Source organism: Parus major, chromosome 3 (assembly GCF_001522545.3).
Source record: "Parus major isolate Abel chromosome 3, Parus_major1.1, whole genome shotgun sequence".
NCBI lineage: Eukaryota > Metazoa > Chordata > Aves > Passeriformes > Paridae > Parus > Parus major.
Window position 1 is genome coordinate 35,790,759 of NC_031770.1, and position 20,408 is coordinate 35,811,166.

Here is a 20,408-nt window from a genome sequence, read left to right on the forward strand (position 1 = left end):
GCATGGTGGGATGACAGAGAATGAGCCTGAGCTCTGCGAAGCAGAGCAGGAGAAGCTGGAGCATAAGGCTGATATTGCTGATGGTGCTCTCATATCTGCTTCTGGCTGCTCTCATGTTGCCTGCATGAGGGTTTGTTGGAATTGCAATGCTGTTTTTATATCAATACAGTGCCTGCCAGTTAAGTAAAATGTGTGTGTTTTAAGAGGTAGCGGTACTGTAATATCTTACAAAGGCTTTCCTTTTCCGTACTAGTGTCTATATTTTCTGTCACTGCCCACTAGCCTGGTGCGGCCCTTGAATGTATTCATACACTTTGCCTCACTGACAAGAGGGGATTAATTTTGAAATATCTGCAGAGATTATTGAATGAGAAAGGAATGCATTCAGTCCTGTGATTCAAATTTAAGAGTATCAAAAACAATGGCATTACAAAAGACAGTAAAAAGAGGTTTATTTGACAGAATAGGCACCACTGGAAATCTACTTTGCTCTTCACAAATTTCTAAATGGTAAATTTAGGAATCCTGCAAATGTTCATTCTTTATTACCTTAAATGGTAAAAATCCTAAGCGTATGTGGTGGTAGGTTCTTTCCTACCTTTTCTTCCAGCTTACAAAGTGCTGCAGTTCTTGATGTTCTGCTATGAGGGTATCTCTCTTAATATTAAACTTTCAATTAGGAGTGTGCTTTTGAAATTAACCTTCTGGTTGCCCTCACTTAGTATATTCTAATTCCCATCATTTAGTAGTCTCTGTAGTACATTCTGATTCTTATCACTGGGTTATTTTCTGAGATGAGCCAAATTCATTTTGGGATGAAAGTTTATCAAAATTAAAATGTCCAGCTACTGCTAGACATTTCAGTTGTGGGGTCAGGCTATAGCTACTTTACAGTAAAACACCCCAAGTACCTGTAGTTTGGAACAGCTCAAATCTGGTCTTGGTATGCCCTACAACATGTTAAAGAAGACAGCCTACAACTTCCTTCTCCATTATTAACTTATGCTAGGAGTAGAAAAAGAAAGAGCAAATGTCATTAGTTTTTTTTATTCTGGTGTCTTTTTTAGAAAAGGGTTTTCATGTGAAACCTTTCTAAAGAAAAAGGGTTGCAGAAGTTGGTTTTAAAGTAATTTATGTTATTTTAGTATTTAAAGTGTGTTAACTGCGAATTAACTGAGTTTAAGTTCTAAGCATGCTGTTCAACCTGCACCTTTCTATTTGGTTTGTTTTTGTCATGTACTCTTGAGAGTAAGTTTAGAATTTTGGTAGCAATTGTCCCCTAGCAGATTCCAAGGACATACATATGCATGTGGATATGTAAACTGCCTATTTAAAACAGTCTCAGAGTAAAAGAAAAGTAACTGGGCAGGGAGCATTAAACATGGGATATTACTGATAAAATAAAAGAGGTGAGACAAAAAAGAAAAGGTGTTTTTCCACAGTTCAGGTTGTAAATTAATCTGGATTTTATTAATAAACATTAATAATCAATGTTAATGGTGCTATTTTGAAGGTTCAATCACCTCAAGCAGCCCCACTGCCCAGCCTGCTGAGGTGCTGCTGCAGGCTACTCCTCCCCACAGACGAGCTCGGTCTGCTGCATGGTCATACATATTTTTACCTGAGGAAGCTTGGTGTGACCTCACGATTCACCTTCCTGCAGCTGTGCTGCTCAAGGAGATCCACATCCAGCCTCACCTGGCCTCTCTGGCAAGTAAGTATATTCGCTGATGTTGATGCCAGTTCAAAAATTTGACGGTTGGGGTACAATACAAAGAGTATCATTAGAGAAACTTCAGCTGGGAGGTTGTTTGAGTAATGCCTGTAAAACAAGTTTGAAAAGCTTGCAAATTCCTTAAGAATGGAAGGCCCTGCTGCTGTGCTCATCTTTTAACGTAGTAGATGTCATGTGGCATTCATGTTAACTATGTAAAAAAACTTTGTCATACTTATCAATACTTTGCCCAGTGAGAAAGTGATTTTGGCCAAGGGTCTTCAGGCAAAATGCTTTTGTATGGTAGCTGGGGAAAAGCATGAGATTTTCAGCTCTTGTTGTTGTAGCCCTGATAGGGAAACTGTTTTCAGTGATAGGACTTTTCTTCATCTGGAGTCTTTGAAATAGACTATATATACCATGTTTCAAAATGTTTGTGCTTTTTAGCATGTACCATCTTCCAGGTCAAGTTCTCCAGCTGCAGTTCTGTAGTAGTGTCTGCCTGAGATTATTTCAGTCATTTTGTTCTCTAAATTTTAAGTGTTGACCATGTATCCATGATGAAGACAAACTGATACAGATTTTAAAATAATGTTAAACCTTCTTATCTCACTCTGTAGCTTGCCCTTCATCAGTGTCTGTTGAAATAAGTGCGGATGGTGTCAATATGTTACCTTTGTCAACTCCTGTTATCACGAGTGGTCTCACCTATATAAAAATTCAGCTGGTAAAAGCTGAAGTTGCCTCAGCTGTCTGCCTTCGTCTCCATCGTCCTCGGGATGCCAGTACCTTGGGCCTCTCTCAGATCAAACTGTTAGGCCTCACTGCCTTTGGAAACACCTCTTCTGCCACTGTCAATAACCCCTTCCTCCCCTCTGAGGACCAGGTCTCCAAAACCAGGTAAGGTTTCAGTGTCAGGGGACAGTTTGTGCCAGTTCAGGGTTTAGGGTTAGAGTTTTTTATGGTGTTTTCTCCTCTGAGTCAGATCTTTCAGTAGCAAACTCGTCCTCTTTTTTTTTTTTTTTCCAATAAGAAAGGAATTATAAGCATTCTGCCTTCTTTAGTAGCATGCTCAGTCTGCAAATGTAAAAGGGAATATTTCCTCCCTGCAATGGCGAGAGAATACAAAGCGCAGGAAAGCATTTAGAGTTGCATTTTGTGTTTTTAATGGGTAGGCAATTGTCAAAAAAATGGAGTGCAAAAGATTTCTTATCCTTACAGAAGTCAACAGAGTTATATAAGTATTGGAGCAGGAGTAGAAATAGAACAACAGAATGTTTTATGGAAGTCATATCTAATATTGCTGTTTGCAAACATTTCAGAAATAGGAGCTGAATGTTGTTATGATTCTGGCATATCAGCAAGATTTCTGTTGGTTAGGTGGCATTTTGAGTCTCTTAGTCATTTTAAAAATAAAAATAAATGAACACATAAGGAATTTTCTAAAATGTCAGAGTTTTTCAACTTTGAATTTAATTTACTGGATGGATTTTTGAGATTTCCTGGTTTTTAAAATTAGCTCACTAAATTGTAAAAACTCGTTAATTTTAAATATTTCATCCTTGAGCCTTAATGTCTATAAATTTGAAGAGAGCATGGGAAAGTTTTAAAAACCTTTCTTTAGCAGAGAAAAATTTTGAGAGTATAAGTAATTTAGGGAACATGAATACTCTGTGTATAATTATTAAAAGCTGTATAACTGAAATTGGTCTTTGCTCTTAAGTAGCAGCAAAGAAAATCATTATAGCCAAATTATATTGTTGCTTCAGAAAAGGTTATAATAAAGTGACACAAGAATAATCAGTATCTAAAGAAAGAAGATGAGTGTATCTTCCTCAATTCTTGAAATGTTTTATTGTAGTTTTCAGCTTAATGCTGCAGATATCTCAATAAAACAATGATAGTAGTGTGAAATATATACAATAAACTTGCATAAATTTTGTTTTAGACAGAGAACTTGCTCTCCTGTAATTGATGAATCCAATTTATTTAGGTGTAAATGATTCCTAAAATAAAATTTTAAGCCCAATTTAAGATCTATAATAAAGTTTATATTTTTTTAAACTGTGGTTAAGGTTAGTTGTGGAAACAACTTGCTAGTTTAGAACTTGTCAGTGAAAGATTCCATTAATTTCACACACAAATGTGTGTGAAATTGCTTAGATTGCCATCTTGTTCATGATGCTAGTTTAGATAGTATTGTGGTGTATTTCAGAAATAAAATCTAATTGATGTATTTCCAAATTGATTAGATTACAATAGATTTGTTTCTCAGGATTTGTTATTAAAAGGACTTCTGAATGATTTTGTCAAAGAATGCAAGAGACAAGGGAAATGTAGTAGCTAACACATTTTTAATTGATGTGCTTTTTATATATGCATTTTAATCAAGTTCCCTAATGCTGCAGTTTGTTGTAAATGTGTATGATCCTAAAAGTTTGTTATGTTAGGGAAGTTGTGCAGGTATATAATGTCAATACCAACTACTGTTGCACCTTCACTCCTTTTGATGTAAAAAATATATACACGCAAGCAAATAAAATCCAACAAAAGAAAAAAAAAAACAAAAACAAAACAAAAAAACCAACAATCAATAAAACCCAAACCCACCCCACACCCATCCCTGTATATAAACATCTTCCCATTCCTCCTTCCCTCAGCAGGGAAGCCTTTCTTCCTGTTGGAAGAAATACATAAATCAAGAACTCTTGAAAAGGTTTAATAATAATACTTGCAGGCTCTTAACTCTTTCTGCCCGCAGATCCTGCCTTTCTTGTGATCTTAATCCAATGATTGCAACAGCATTACTAATGTATAAATCATTGTGGTTTTAAATTCAGTGATTTGCTTTGCTCAGATGATGTTTGATCATGTCACAGAAGTTTTCTGCAGTACTTGTCCTGTAATCTAATACAGGTGGTTGTGCTACAGATAAAAAATAATACAATAAAATAATACTTTAGCTCATTTTTCTGTTTTCCTTTTCAGTATTGGATGGTTGAGATTATTACACCACTGCCTCACTCACATAAGTGATTTGGAAGGAATGATGGCTAGTGCTGCAGCACCCACTGCTAATCTGTTGCAGACATGTGCTGCTTTACTAATGTCCCCTTACTGTGGGATGCATTCTCCAAACATTGAGGCAGTGCTTGTGAAAATTGGGCTTCAGTCCACCAGAATTGGCCTAAAATTGATTGACATTCTTCTACGAAACTGCTCAGCATCAGGGAGTGATCCTGCAGGTGAGTGCAGTGTATTTCTTCTCAGTTGGTGCTTAAAAACATGGCTTGTATAAAAGTACGAATACAGTCTATTTGTATGTTGCTTTCTGATTCTGAACCTGGGTTGCCAGAACTTGCCATTGTGCTTTGTTGGGCTGCCAAGTATCACAGTCTTTGTATGTGGGTAGTCCTAGCACAGTAAAGCAGTGCAACCAGGGTTTGGTTTATCATAATTAGATGGGTGTTTTGAAGACAGAGTAAGATGCACAGAGTATCCTAAATGCCTCTTACTTTAGATACTGTGTCCAGATGTTTTAAAATAAAGACCACTGCCACAAGTACTGCTAAGGAAAACTAATGTAGCAGAATTTGGGCAGCAGTAGTCTATAGGACAGTATGAATTCTGAGTAGCACTAAGCATTGAAAATATTTGTATGTGGAGGTACATAACAAAGATGCAACTACATTCTATGTCCCACAGTGAAATTTTGCAGAAGCCGTTCTGTTAGTTGCACTGGGGGTTTTCTATTTATAGTTTCATACCACTTTGCTGTTTTGTACCTTCTAAATGAAAGAAAACAGATCCAATTTTTCCTGTTCTGAGGCTGTTAACAGAAAAAACTCTTAAAATGGCTTCCATGACTTCTTTTGCCTTGACTTAGTGTTTCAGTGCAGACTGTTGTTAGATAGGAGAGTACTTTCTGACAGGGTAGAGGTTGAACACAGTGAGGTGAAGCTGAATAGGAAATAATGTGTGGTAATCTTCAGCTGTAATCCCATTGATGGAAATTTGACTTAAATAAGCTTTCATTTTGAAAAAAGTGCTTCTGTGATGCAAGAGGTTTGATAGCTCTGTTGGAATTAGTCACGTCTTTTTGGAATATGTTGAAGGAAATCCTACCTGTATCTGCTAAATGTTGTAATGGCTTTTCCTTTCGTAGTAAGGCTGAACATTGGACATACAAAATGCACAGTTTTGAGACAGTAGTGTATATAGGAATTTCATCCTTATGTTAATGAGAAAACTTAATTCAATGTTAATATTGCAATTCTGTAATAATATCATTAGTACACTTAAAAAAAATACGTATGTAAGTACCTCTGTTATTTCCCCCCCCCTTTTTTTTTTGAATGCGGCAAGATCTGAATAGCCCTTTACTGTTTGGAAGATTAAATGGTCTCTCTTCTGACTCCACAATAGACATTCTTTATCAGCTTGGAACAACTCAAGACCCTGGAACAAAAGATAGGTAATGTTTTTTGGGTTGTCATATGGAAGCATATACAGAAAATAACCTGCTAAACAGTGGCTTGATATTAGTTCACAAAGCCAAACATTTTTGAAATCTGATTGCTCTGAGGTAGCAGGGAAGTGCAGAAATCTGAAAAAGCTTTCCCAACTTTCTGTCCTAGTTCTTTGCATCCTTTCCAGGGAATGCTGTCCATCTTTTTCTGCTCTTATAAATGTGATAAAACTTTGGTTTTCAACTGACTCTTCTCTCAAGTAGTCAGAGTTCAGATACCTGTTACATTTTCTTTTTCTGCAGAAGGTTCACATTTGGGAGTCCAAGATAAATTTTTTAATTAATTTTTGCCCTGATCTAAGTCTTGAGAAAAAGACCTTGAGCTCACTCTCGAACTTTACTTTAAATAAACAGATAAATGTGTAAATTGGATAACAAAAACAAACCAAAAACCAAACAGCAACCTAATTTGATTTTGAGTGTTTCTTTGTTTGTTTATAATGTGCAACATCATCTTGTCTTACAGAATTCAAGCATTGCTGAAATGGGTCAGTGATTCTGCAAGAGTTGCAGCTATGAAAAAAAGTGGCCGGGTCAGCTACATTTGTCCCAATAGCTCAACCAGAGAGTATGGGCTTTTGATGCCATCTCCTTCCCACTTGCACTGTGTAGCAGCAATTTTGTGGCATAGTTACGAATTGCTTGTTGAATACAATTTGCCAGCATTGCTGGACAGGGAACTCTTTGAGTAAGTAAAGCAAAGTTTTGCACCACATTATTTTTACAGTTACATCGTTTTGTTCATGGATATAATAGAATTTGAAGGGTACTTATTGTGAAATAGTGGAAAGTGATGTGCCTGAAGCTAATTGATAGAGTTAATACCTAAAGATATCCAAACAGGTAGTTTTGTAGTCCTAAACTCAATGCTGCACTTCACATATTCCAGGTGTAATTGTGTTTAAGGACCCAAAATTCTGAAATGAAACAGCAAATCCATGTATTTACTTGCATATATGTGAAAGGTAAGCTGGTTCATGGTTTTGTTCATGAGGTCTTTTAATGGGCTATTCTTGTTGAAATTATTTGCAGTAATTTTCACAGTGCAAATAAGTGGTCTTCGTTAGGATGCTGTTATAGAAGCATTATCTTACTCATCATAGTATCCAGTATCTATAACTGACAGCTGAGAGGTAGGAAGGGGGAGATGATTTTTTTGAGTTTTCACTTCTGTTCTGGCCAGTCTGATCTGAAAGAAATGAAGGCTCAAAATTGGGAGTGAATCTTAAACTATGAACTTGCTTCATTTTGATACATTCTAAAGAGATGTTCACCCTAAACACCAGACGTATATTCTTAGTGACTCCCAAAATGAAAATACATGATCTAATATTTGCAGTTTATGTTGCTTAACCATCTATTCTGTTTAAACAAAACAAAATAGCCACATAACATTGTTTCACATGTTTTATAGAAAAATTCCTGTTAAATTACTGTGTCTAGCTTTAGTCAGGCATCTTTGATTTGTACCATTGAATACAGTTGCTGTTAATGAAAGGATCTTCGCACATGGTTCTGCTGTTGCTCTTAGGAGACCTTCATATTTTTCCACAACCAGTCTCCTTTAGACATAGTCAAACATTCAAACACCATCAACTGTATAAGTTATGGTTACTGATACAAGCATGTGAAACTCTTACAGATGTGCAACATGACTTCAAGCAAGACAATTTCCAAAGACACTTCAGTGTTACTGTGATGTAGATAATTTTTAATTCAAAATGAGCTTGTTCATCTTCAGAATCGGTTTAAGAATTTTAAATTGCAGGTCAATTAGTCCTTTTAACAACACACTTTAACAGAATTGCATTTTCAGGATACATTTTAACATTTGAAAAGAAAAAGCTCTAATAAAAATGGACTTTCTAAAATGGACAACCCAATTAGATTTATATAAAAGTGGGTTTCACAGCTGAGTTCCTGGCTTTTGGAGGATAGTGTGTTGTTTTCATCACAGGGAGAAATAATAGCTCGTACCTAGTCTGAGTATGCAAGTTATAATATAGCCCTGTTCCCCTGCCTCCTGCCAGATATAAAACTATCACTCATATAAGCCACCATCTGGAGCAAATGATAAAATATATTCTTTAATAAATATAAAAGCTTTTTTGTCAGAGTTATATGGGTAAATAATTTTTCTAATAAAAATAACTTTTCATGTGTATTCTTCATCTTCTTTAATATTGTAACTTTTGAAATATTGAAATGGATTCTAGCTATAGCTCCAAGTTTCTCCTTCATGTGATAAATCACTTTTTTCTTGGAAATATTTTCCTATCATTCCCATTTTCCATTTCATTATTTTTGCTTTGGCCAGTGGATGCTACTCCCTTAGTTATTTTTAAATATGTATTTAGGAAAAAATGTTATTTTTCATAGAGCATGAACTGTTCCAGAAGATTTTGGCATTTGGATTGTGTTAATATATACTTGGAGAAGAGTTAAGTGTGGCTTTATTGTATGTGGACTTCTGGAAATTGTGACTGACTTTCCAGAGTTGCAGATCATTTAGCCACTGAGATGAGTTTTGTGTTGGGGAGGGCTTTTATCAACCATTATCTTGACTGGTGATAAATCCAGCTTTTGGTTAGACCCAGATAGTTCCTTGAGTTCCTAGTGCACCCTTAGGCTAAACATAGAATAACATTTTCATCTAGAAGAGGGGAAAACAACCCTTTTTTTCAAATGGGAGTGCAGTGTATGAAAATACGTCCAAACTTAATTTAAAAACCTAGCATTGAATGGTGTGAAGTGCATGTTCACCTCTGTATGTAAATGTTAAGATAATTGTAACACCTATGATGTCATGGTACTGTGAATGCAGTTTGGAAAACTTTTTTTTAAAGTACTTTGCTTTAAAGTACTCTGAACAAGTCTGTGTGAAGAAATTACCATTTTACTTTACAAGTACCCCTTCTGAAATTTAAGCTGTATAACAGGAGTTAAGTTAGCTTCTATACTCATATGCCTTGGATTAGCATTCAAGCAGATAATATTTGGATGTGAGGTCAAAGGTAGGTGGGATTTTAGAACTGCTGAGGAATAACTCCATTGTCCTAACTTTAGGTCAAGTAAGGTCAAGCAAGGATGTGTTGTTCAACCAACAGTGTTGTTGCTGCTTTCATTTTTTTGCAGCATATTTAAGAAGATACCTAATAAGAATTATTTTTTTAAAAAATTTTGAAACATGTTGAAGTACTTCTAGTTTTTAAAAAGAATTGAGACCTTCATGTAAATGAGCCTATGTACACACATGTGTGACCCTAATAGCTGCAGCTTGGAGAATTGACAACACAAAGAGGTTGCAGTTGGTTATAAATGGATAAGATGTATGACAACTGTCTAAAGACTGAAATCTGTTTTTTTTGTGTCCAGCTGGTTTATATTTATTTAAAATACAGCATGGTGAAAAATTTAAGCATATAGTTGAGAAATACCTTTTGGGTAATCAGCATCCAGCTGAGACTGTGATCCAAAAGAATCTTCCAAGTTCAGCATGGAGTATTTCAAAGCAGCTTCTATAATAGTAAATCATAAAAGTGCAAAATGTTTTATGAACCAGTGATAATAAAAGGGAAAATGACTGGCAGACTGTGTATTGATATGATTTTCTGTCTTTTACAGGTCCCTGTTTAACTGGTCTATGTCTCTTCCATGCAACATGGTTTTGAAGAAAGCTGTTGATAGTTTGCTTTGTTCCATGTGCCACATCCACCCAAATTATTTTTCCTTGCTGATGGGATGGATGGGTATCACTCCTCCTCCAATGCAGTGTCAGCACAGACTGTCTATGACCGATGACAGCAAAAAGCAGGACCTTAGTTCATCTTTGACAGATGACTCTAAAAATGCACAAGCCCCTCTTGCACTTACAGAGTCCCACCTGGCTACTCTTGCTGCCTCATCTCAGTCTCCTGAAGCTATCAAGCAGTTACTGGACTCAGGTTTGCCTTCACTGCTTGTAAGAAGTCTTGCTAGTTTTTGCTTTAACCATACTTCTAGCTCTGACTGCACTGCACAATCAATGGATATCACCCAGGACAGGCTCAGGAGGCACCATGTTCCACAGCACTTTAATAAAATGCCCATCACGGCAGACCTGGTTGCTCCTGTTCTCAGGTTTCTGACAGAAGTTGGCAACAGCCACATGATGAAGGATTGGTTGGGTGGCTCTGAAGTCAATCCATTGTGGACAGCACTTTTATTCCTGTTGTGCCATTCTGGTGCTACCTCTGGAGGACACAATATGACGGCACAACAGACCAGTGCAAGATCCAGCTTGCTTTCTTCAACTGTAACCACAGGATTGACCACTCAGCAGCGGACAGCAATTGAAAATGCAACAGTTGCTTTCTTCCTACAGTGCATCTCTTGCCATCCTAATAACCAGAGACTTATGGCACAGGTGAGAGAGAAAATCAATGTTTTTTTGGTTTTGTAAGCTGTCTTTGACTGGAAAAAATTTATATTAAAATTGTGAGCTTGTTGGTCTGAGCCTGAAACATATAAAAATGTTTTGGCATGACTGTTCAGTCCTGTGTACAGATTTATATTCCTCTTGGCTTAGAGAAATAAACTTTAGACTGAACTCCAAAAGACTGTTTAATTGGACAGGACTAAACTTTTGTGAAATGGAATTTGAAGAGCAAGCTTCATACACATATTTAATATTAGTAACCTGAAGAGATATCCTGGGAAGTTTGCTTGTGCAACCTGTGTCTAAGGAAATACAAGGTATTGCAGAATATGGCTTTTCATTTGGCATTTTAGAGCAAATTCAGCTATCTTTGTCACATTCATTAACCTTGCAGACCTAGCTGAATACAAGTATATTGAAAAAAAATAGTTTTTCAGCATTAAAAATGATGATGCTTTAGGAAGAAGTAGACTTCAGTAAAAATCTGAGACAGTTCTCTGTTAATGGCTGGGAGTAATAGTGCATTATGATGTGGGAAGGAAATGTTTGCTGTAGGGATTCAGAAGCTGTTTTTATAGCTACTTCATTTTCAGTTTTTTATCTTTTTGAGAAACCTACATGTTTACAATAGTTTTGATGCTGTAGTCAGTGTTTTAAACTTTTATATTAAGGGCCTTATTTGCTGCAGGCATTTTCTTCAGTAGTGCTCATTTCTGAGCTGGTTTCTGTGACCACTGGAAGTGGATCTTGGGCACTGCCTACTATGGCTGTGCAGAGTTATATTTTAAAGACCTAGACAGAAATATTTTAAATCTGATATCAATTTTGCATTCTCAGGTTCTCTGTGAATTGTTCCAGTCCTCTCCTCAGCGTGGGAACCTCCCAACCTCTGGAAATATTTCAGGATTTATTAGGAGGCTTTTTTTGCAGCTGATGCTAGAGGATGAGAAAGTGACTTTGTTTCTTCAGTCGCCTTGTCCAGTAAGAAATTTTGATACCATAATGGTAAACGTGGAATATTTGTTGGAAGCATACTGCTTCTGAAGGATCTGACAACTGAAATTTATCTTACTTAAGGCTTTTTAATAGTACCTTTACACACTAGCAATAACTATAGATACAATATCTATCCAGTAGTCCTTAGCAGTTTCATTAAGGATCAGTCATAGTCAAAATTGGCAGACATCCTTCAGCAGTTAGCCAGAATGCCATGAATAAATTGAGTGACAAATACATGAATTAATTTCTAAAGCAGATGTATGCTTTATGGTTCCACATGCTTCACTGGAACAGAATTACAATTGATGTCTGAAGTGCTCTCCATTGAAGGCTGTGACTAAAAAAATAGGGTAAAATCACAAGTTTCTTTAAGAGATCTGGTACTCCGATCCAGGAAAAAGTATTTGCTGCTTTGGTTTCTGCATCTCAGAAATGAAGTAATACAGGAGATATATGAGAGGGAAACTGGATTGAGTTGTATAAAATGGAAAAGGAGACATAAATACAGTTTTAGCACAAACATTTAAATGTTTTAACATGGCTAAATAATTAACTGATCCAACAATAATGTGAAGGTAACATCAATTTTCTGTTGTTTGTTTTACATACAACAGATTTTTAGAGAAAGCTGTTACTAGATATGTAAAAGCAGAAAAAATGCTTTGAACTCCTCATAATTAATTTTCTTCTAGTAAAAACACTGGGAAATTGTGTTCTTGCTGAGATGATTCCTCCTATATGCAAAAAGAAACATTAAAAATAATATGGATGTACACAGGATATAGAGGATAACATGATATAATTCTAGAATATCCAAGAACATAGGCCTTTCAAAGATTGGCTCCCCTTTTTTATCTTACAAGATTAAATTCTTACCAAAACTGTTTTTCAGAAGCTCAGTTCTGGTTGTCAGCAAATACTTTTTTTTTTTTTTTTTTTTTTTGCACTGCACAACAATAAATTGGTTCTCTAAGTGCATATTAGTAAACAAGTCTTCAGGGCTGTTATGGTAAAATATTTCCAATGCTTTCACTAATAGTGACTTAGTTACCTGTCATAATAACAAAAAGTAGAAAAGTAGATATCAAGTCTAGAATAAATTTCCTCCTCAAGTCAGAACAACAGAGAAACATCATCATCCTTCTCTGCTCAAAGTATATTGCTGTTTTCCGATATTTCGTTTCAGAGTGAGGTTTTCATTTCCTGAATAATTGCAAGTCTCAGGCACGCAATTTTTCTCTCATATTACGGCTATGTAAAATAATTGGGATTTTTAAAGCAAAGATGATATCCTACTGTGTCTGGTCCTAAAAATATTGTAAGCTTTCAAAACAAATTATTTTGAGTTAAATAACTAAACATGTCCTAATTTGATGTATTTTTACTGTATACCTCCAAAGTTGAAGGATATGTCAGTTTTCTTTTTTAGCACACTAAGAATTAGCACACTAGCTGATGTGGCTTTATAAGAACATAGTGGTTTAACTTATTTCTCAGTGTTAAAGTCATAATTAATGTTGACTGTTTTTTCCTTTCAGCTGTACAAAGGTAGAATTAATGCTACTAGTCATGTTATTCAACATCCAATGTATGGAGCTGGACACAAATTTCGTACTCTTCACTTGCCTGTCTCAACAACTCTAGCAGAAGTTCTTGATCGTGTGTCAGGCAAGTTTGCAATAGTTCATGGAGTTTTTTTGCTTTATTTTTTTAAAATGCAGATTAAAAAAAAAATCTTACATTGTTTGTTTGACCATACAAATGATACTGTGAATATCAGTCTTTAAAATACATTGTCTTTCATCCATTCATTAAATTTCTCCAAATTCTGTCAGTTAAATATCCTGGAACTTAGTGATCCATCTCAAGGTGGAGATGTATGTCCTGTGAAAAAGACCTTGATAAAGGCTCCATCTAATTTCTGTGGTTATACATTTCTCTGCTATATAAATATTTTCATTCACTCACTAAATGGAAAATGAAGTGTCATTTACTTTAGTTTATTTGGGTTTTTTTTTACATTTCAGTACTTTCAGTTATACTACTTGAATATACACTGAGAGATAAACCTCTTTGTAGGGAACTCTGTTGATCAGGCTTTCATAGACCATAATATAGATTTTCACACCTGAATGATGGACATCTTAATCTTAAAATAAATCCCTTTAATAAATAAACACTTTCATTTTAGTGTTTATTTAATACTTCAGAAATCAGAATTGTATGTTAAAGATTAGGGTTCATATTTTTTTTTAATTTAGTTAAAGAGTAGAATTCATACTGAGCACTCTAGGTAAAACCAGGCAAGATGCAAGTTGATTGTCCTCCAGTTATAAATAGAATAAAAATTGTTTGGACATGTTAAATGAAAAATCAGTTTTATACATGTCTGGTTAAAAAAAATTAAACAAATCCAGGACTACTTCTTTATTCTTCAAATGTGTTTCTCAATAATACCAAACAAAAGTCAAAGATCTTTAGTTCAATTATTTTTTTGCCATATGGGAGATATATGCACTTAGTTGCCCATTCATCTGACTAGGTATGTATGCTCCTATACGTAGGTTTACTTGAATGTGTACTTTTTTGGAACTCAGTGTAGGTCAACTTTAAATTTATGAGACAGGTCTTCATGCAGTTAAAAGCAATTATTGCTTTTTTATATCTATGGAAAACTTTTACCTTGAAATTACTAATGAAATTGTTGGGACAATAAATGTTACCTAACAAGCTTACAGGAGTTCCAAAATGTTATTTGGCAGAGAGTAGTAGGTAGGACAAGATGTGTTTTAGGATTTTAATAGAAAAATAACCATTCCTAGCTAAATGCTTGTATCTTACTTATCAAGGAATAGTTTCCTATTTCTGATAGAATTCTATATTTATTTACTGTCCAGAGAGTCGTGTGAAATGTGACTAAGGTTTTTCTGACCACAAACTGTGCAAGGATCTCATTACTGTAATGGGTGGGGTGGTCACTTCATACGAGGTAGGGATCAGTTATTGAGCAGTGACCTAAACTGTACTGAGTAGCTGCCTTGGTGGTGTATTGTTGTCAGCTTGATAGCCAGTGCTGATAAGGACTGGAGAGGAGAATGTGATGATGTGGTAAACTGTAATGTCTGTAATTGAAAATGGTCAAGTGCTGACTTTATAGGGCACCATTACTTTAGGGTTTGCTACAGCACTGTTATGCCTTGTCTTTGTGGTTCTTGTATGGCATTCCATGAGGTCCGTGGTTAGGACAGAGTAAAGAAAGCTTGAAATGAGGAGCAAGCTGTGTGTTTGGGGTGAGAGAGAAGGGACAGACAGGGGTAGAAATAGGAATAGGAAGTAATGAAGATCCTGTGTCAGAATCTGTCCCCTGGGTTAATTTCTTTTTTCTTAACTGCTGTTAATGTCTCAAATTAACAATTTCATACTTCTGCAGAAATAAATCACAAAAACTGTATTAGTTTTTTTATTTTTCACCCAGCTTTTAGAAAAACAGAGGGGGAGAAGGGGGTCCTAAAATCATTGATAGATCTGCTGCTTGCATCCATAGGAAGAAAATGTGCAGTACACAGCAGATAAGATTGCCTGGATGAGTACCAGTTGTTTTGTATTTCATGCACCTTAGTCTTTAGTTACTGCTTGAGTCAGAAGAACTGAACAACAAATCTGGGTATCGCCTGAGTAGTTAAAATACCGTTGCTTAACCTTCTTTAATAATTTTATTAATGCCCTTTAAATTCCCCAGCAGTAAGTGGACATTGATTCCATGGGACAAAACTGTACCAACTCAGAAATTTCATAATAGTAATTAGTAGTAGTAATAATGATGATTTTTTTAAAAAAAGCCAAAAACATACACAGTCTAATAGAGTCATATGTGTGTGTATTTGTACATGTACATACATATATATGTGTGTGTGTGTGTATTTGTATATATACACACAGATGTATATGTAGAGTATGTATGTGTGAGAATGTTGAATCCTAAGTGGCAGTAGTTCCACTCTGTGTATTTTTTTAGTCTCCACTGCTGTCTAACACAGACATAACTAATATCTTCAGGCACAAATGGCAGTATATTTCCAAGCAGCCAAACCCCACATCCCTTTCAGGACCTCACCCACTGCTGACACACAGTTAAAGGTAGCTGGATGGTACTTCTAGGTCTTGAGTCTAGGGTAACCTTAAAGCTGCTGTGGCTATGTGGAAACAAGTTACTACTCAGAAGCAATTAGAGAATTACTTGGCCTTTTTGGTGCCAGTGTTTTACCATACAGGGTATGAAATCATCTATTGTCACCAATCATCAGTGATTTAATAAATTAGATAAGTTACTGATAGTTGTGAACTACACTAATGATTGAATCAAAATGGTTGAAGTGCAGTAATCCAATGTTCTCTGAAGCAAACAGCTCAAGATTTGGTTGCGTGATGTACTTTAGGCATCTTCCAGTTTCAAAGGAAGAGAATTTACCAGTTCTAAATTGGATCAGTATGTAAGGAGAGATACCCAGACCCAAATACAAGAGCCTAATTAAATAAATCTGCAGCTGTCCTTAAAAAACAAAAAAAGTTTTGGAATTTCTTTTTTTGTTGGATTTTTTTGGATGGGTTTTTTTTTTCAAGATTTTTTATGGGTTTTCTGGTTCATTGGGTTTGGGTTTCAATAGGGATTTTTTGCTTATCTCATTTTTTGGTGATTGCAGGGGTTTAGTGGGTTTTTTAATGTGAAAACACTTGACTCATCAAGTAATGGTTTTAAACTGTTTAAGTGGCCAGAGAGCAGAGTTTTGGGGGAAGAAGGGGACAGAATTACTGTAATACCTTAATTCATAGGTATTGACAAGACTATTGCAGTCTGTGTTGGCACTTAAAGACACTACAATAGTTGAGAATACCCTTGCTAACAGCTTAGAAGCTAATAAAATCAACTTAGTGTCTTGAAATGCTTTGCTTCCTCTCTTTATTTGTCCTTGTCTCCTCCACCCCCATATAGATACACCCAGTATTACAGCTAAGCTAATTAATGAACAGAAGGAGGATAAAGAAAAAAAGAACTATGAAGAGAAAGAAAAAGTTAAAGCAGAAAATGGATTTCAGGACAATTACAGCGTTGTTGTTGCTTCTGGTATGTCTTTTTCTTCTATATTTTATAAAATGAATCTTTCTGGTGTTAAAAGTGTGTGGAGAAGAAAATGTCTACCAATAATTTTATTACTAATGAATAGTGGTTAGAAAGATTGTCATACCCAGTACTACAATTGTAATGTAACTGGCTGTTACACAGCAAAGATTGATTCCTGGTGAAACAGCTGTCTCTAGTAGATTATACTTTGACAAATTTGTCAAATATATGTACACCTAAATATATGTGTGTGGGATATCTTCGTGGATGCTGTTGCTAGGGTATTTTACAGCATTTTTTAATGACACCCCTAGAGCTTAAAGGGTGTTATTGCTTCTACCTTTTTCAGTAGCTGGTGCAACAGAGTTTAATCACCTCTCTTCCCAAATTATGCTTTGGAAATAAAAGGTATCCACATACTTTTCCTAACAACTAACTGTACTCTGCTAAAAGCTGTCAGATGGAGATGTCGGCATAAAATCATGTTATTCCACTTGGAAACAACAAATACTGGAGTTTCTTTCAAAGCATTCAGTTTATATAAACTAATGAGTGGAACCTTCAGTGCTCTTTCCTGTAAGCTCTTTTCCTGCAGACATATTGTTGGAGGATATAGACTGAACATAGTAATTTTGCGGTGGTACACAAATGTTATAGTTCAGATGATGGCTGTGGAAGTCATTAGTCTTTCGGTCTGCAGTTGATTAATGAACTTCAAATTACTCCCTTGCTATCTAGCTTTCTGCCATTGTTGAGGTACCTCGAGTTCTTTCACACTTGATGAAGCATGAAGCAGAGATGCTGATTTCCTTTGACTTTTGGCACCAATATTTCTTAAGCTTTTTATTTCAGGTTTTTAGATGTAGATGTAACAACGCAAATGTTGAATAGGGCAGCAGTTTTACTGAACTTGGTATACATTTAAAACAACATAGCTATATTAATTACACCATCTTTATCTGACAAGATATTTACAGTAGGTGCCACTTAAACAAGTTAAACATGTTTTAGTAGTATCTAAAATATTAATAGGTCCAAGCAAAGGGTTAAAGCACAAATAAATCTAGAAAGAAAAATATGCCAAGCTTGAAGATAGGGCATAGCATTGTCAGCCATGTCATTCCAGTTGCATTGCTCATCCTACTGCCTAATATATCCCATTCTTTATTAAGAAGAAAAATATTTCATTTTTTTCTGATGTTTTTTTCCAATTTTCTCCAATTCAGTAAGACTTTGAATAAATTTATTTCATTTGCATTTGTTTTTACTTACCTGTTTGTCAAATATTTTCTTCTTTTGTCATTAATTTTTTGTATATTCTGAGGATTTTTTGGTGTCCTCAGAATCTCAAGAAGTTAAAAGTATTTAACTTCTTACCTATGGGTAAAATTAATAGAGGGAGAAGATGGTATTTGCAGTCTGATCTTCCTGTAGCAAGCTAGTTTAGTGTACTGACATTATTGGACAATGTGTTGCGCATTAGAGCTGTTTCTAATGATCAGCTGAAACCAGAGTATATTACAGCATTAGAAGTGTGGATATTGTTAGTTTTGTGGCAGCTCATGGACAATGGTAAATTAGTAATTGTCTTTGTATCTTGACCTGCTGGCTTTTTACCTTGGTCTGTCAGCTGCACAGAAGGATACATGATTGCAGTATAATTTTTTTGTACATAAAGTCACCTGAAGATAAGGCAGTCTTGCCTTATCAGTCTAACAGTAAGGTTTTATGTAGCTATTCTACCTCCTCATTTTCATGTAGTGCTTACTTCAAATGTTTTAGGCCAGGGAACTTGAAAAGCACATATAGACGCCTTTCGTCACATGTGGTACTGTCAGTACTGCAGCTAAAGTCACCGTTGTAGGCCAGACAAGTGGTTATTATCTATAATCTGTGCTGAAATGTGTGTCAGTATGGAAAATCTTGCCTTTCTTGCTTTCAGGTGAAAAGACAGCCTAAAAAACTTTTGCTGTAGGACCCATTGTGAGACACTCTCTTTAACGAGAGCAGAAGTGGAATAGCTTTTTCTTTTTTTATGCGTGCTATCATCTAGTTATGGTTTGATTTATGTTTGGGGCTTAGGAGAATACACAGCCTTTTAACTAAAAATATTTGTATTATATCCAAATATGTTTTATAAATAAATGTTATTCTGGTATTTAATTAGCCAGCGAGGTAAAGTTCTTACATTTTTCTATCATTGAAGATGTATTTTGAGTATGTTGTGTCTTGGCTAACTGTAAGTATTAAATACTAGAACACCTTAAAATTTTTTACTTCTGTACTAGGTTTGAAATCTCAGTCAAAAAGAGCTGTTTCATCCACTCCTCCACGTCCACCATCAAGGCGAGGAAGAGTGATGTCAGATAAAGTTGGTACTTCTTCCTCAGGAGGAGAATCTTCCAGCAAGACCATTAGTGTTCCAGTCTTTCATCTATACCATAAACTACTACCAGGTAACTTTAATAACACATTTTAAACATCAAAATTACAGTCTTTTCAGTGGCTGTTATGTGATCAGGAAGTTATTACAGCTTTAGCTGGCATTAGCATCTTGGAAGTGTGGAGCCCTTCTGGGCTGGTAAACAACTTTCAATTGGAAAGAATTATAACATCAGCAACTGCTGATGTAGCATTGTAGCATCGTAGCGGCTCAAAAAAGCAGCAGATAGGTTGATCTCCCTTGAAGTTTAGTACCTTGTTCCTAAAAAACTTTCTCAAAACACTTCCACTTTCACTCACAAATGAAAGCAGGGTGGGTTTGAAAGGTGACTTAGGTTTTCTTCCACATGGATGGCAGAACTCAACTGGTACCAGTGCACCAGTTTAGAGGCTTTCCTCTGGCAATTATTAGCAGGATCATATACTTGGATTAAAATATCTAAAATTGATGAGCATAACCTGGTGGGATGAGTCCTGTGGTTGGTATGATGATGGATGGTTACAGGCTCTTCTAAAGGGTAAGCAGATCAGGCACAGCATCGCCACCAGGCCAGGGAGGGGATAGTCTCACTCTGTTCTGCACTGGGGCAGCCTCACCTTGAGTTCTGGGGGCAGTTTTGGGTGACACAATATAAGGACATAAAGCTATTAAAGACAGTCCAGAAGAGATCAATGAAGAGAGTGAAGGGCCTTGAGGGAAAGCCATATGAAGGATGGCTGAGGTCTCTTGGTCAGCCTGGAGGAGACTGAGGGGAGACCTCCTTGCAGCATTACCAACTTTCTCATGAGGGGAAGAGGAGCAGGCACTGATCTCTTCTCGCTGGTGATCAGTGACAGGACCTGAGCGAATGGCCTGAAGTTGTGTCAGGATGGGTTTAGGTTGGATATTAGAAAAAGGGTCTTCACCCAGAGGGTGACTGGGCACTGGATCAGGCTCCCCAGGGAGGTTGTCACAGTGCCAAGCCTGACAGTTCAAGAATTGTTAGGAAAACGCTCTGAGGCACATGGTGTGACTCTTGGGGCTGTCCTGTGTAGGGCCAAGAGCTGAGCTTGGTTCCTTGTGAGTCACTTCCAACACAGGATAGTCTATGATACTGCTATTTTAGAGATGAGATTGAAACCTAGTGCCTGTTTTCAGTATGTAGCTGATAAAAGTTGACTGTCTTATGACGGTCATGTAAACTATTCT

General features: G+C 36.1%; 1 protein-coding gene across 5 annotated transcripts in view; it reads left to right on the forward strand.

Annotated features, from left to right (window-relative positions):
* Positions 1-20,408, forward strand: part of BIRC6 (baculoviral IAP repeat containing 6) — a 173,698-nt gene that overhangs the window by 88,251 nt on the left and 65,039 nt on the right. For 4 of the 5 annotated variants that reach the window (XM_015621424.3, XM_015621423.3, XM_015621422.3 and 1 more), the window contains 10 exons: positions 1,514-1,714; positions 2,335-2,614; positions 4,703-4,959; positions 6,080-6,188; positions 6,709-6,930; positions 9,867-10,647; positions 11,497-11,640; positions 13,197-13,326; positions 16,649-16,780; positions 19,066-19,233. In XM_015621424.3, coding sequence (XP_015476910.1) covers positions 1,514-1,714; positions 2,335-2,614; positions 4,703-4,959; positions 6,080-6,188; positions 6,709-6,930; positions 9,867-10,647; positions 11,497-11,640; positions 13,197-13,326; positions 16,649-16,780; positions 19,066-19,233 — 2,424 coding nt within the window. The remainder of the gene's footprint in view (positions 1-1,513; positions 1,715-2,334; positions 2,615-4,702; positions 4,960-6,079; positions 6,189-6,708; positions 6,931-9,866; positions 10,648-11,496; positions 11,641-13,196; positions 13,327-16,648; positions 16,781-19,065; positions 19,234-20,408) is intronic. The other variant, XM_033512629.1, reaches the window with a different exon arrangement.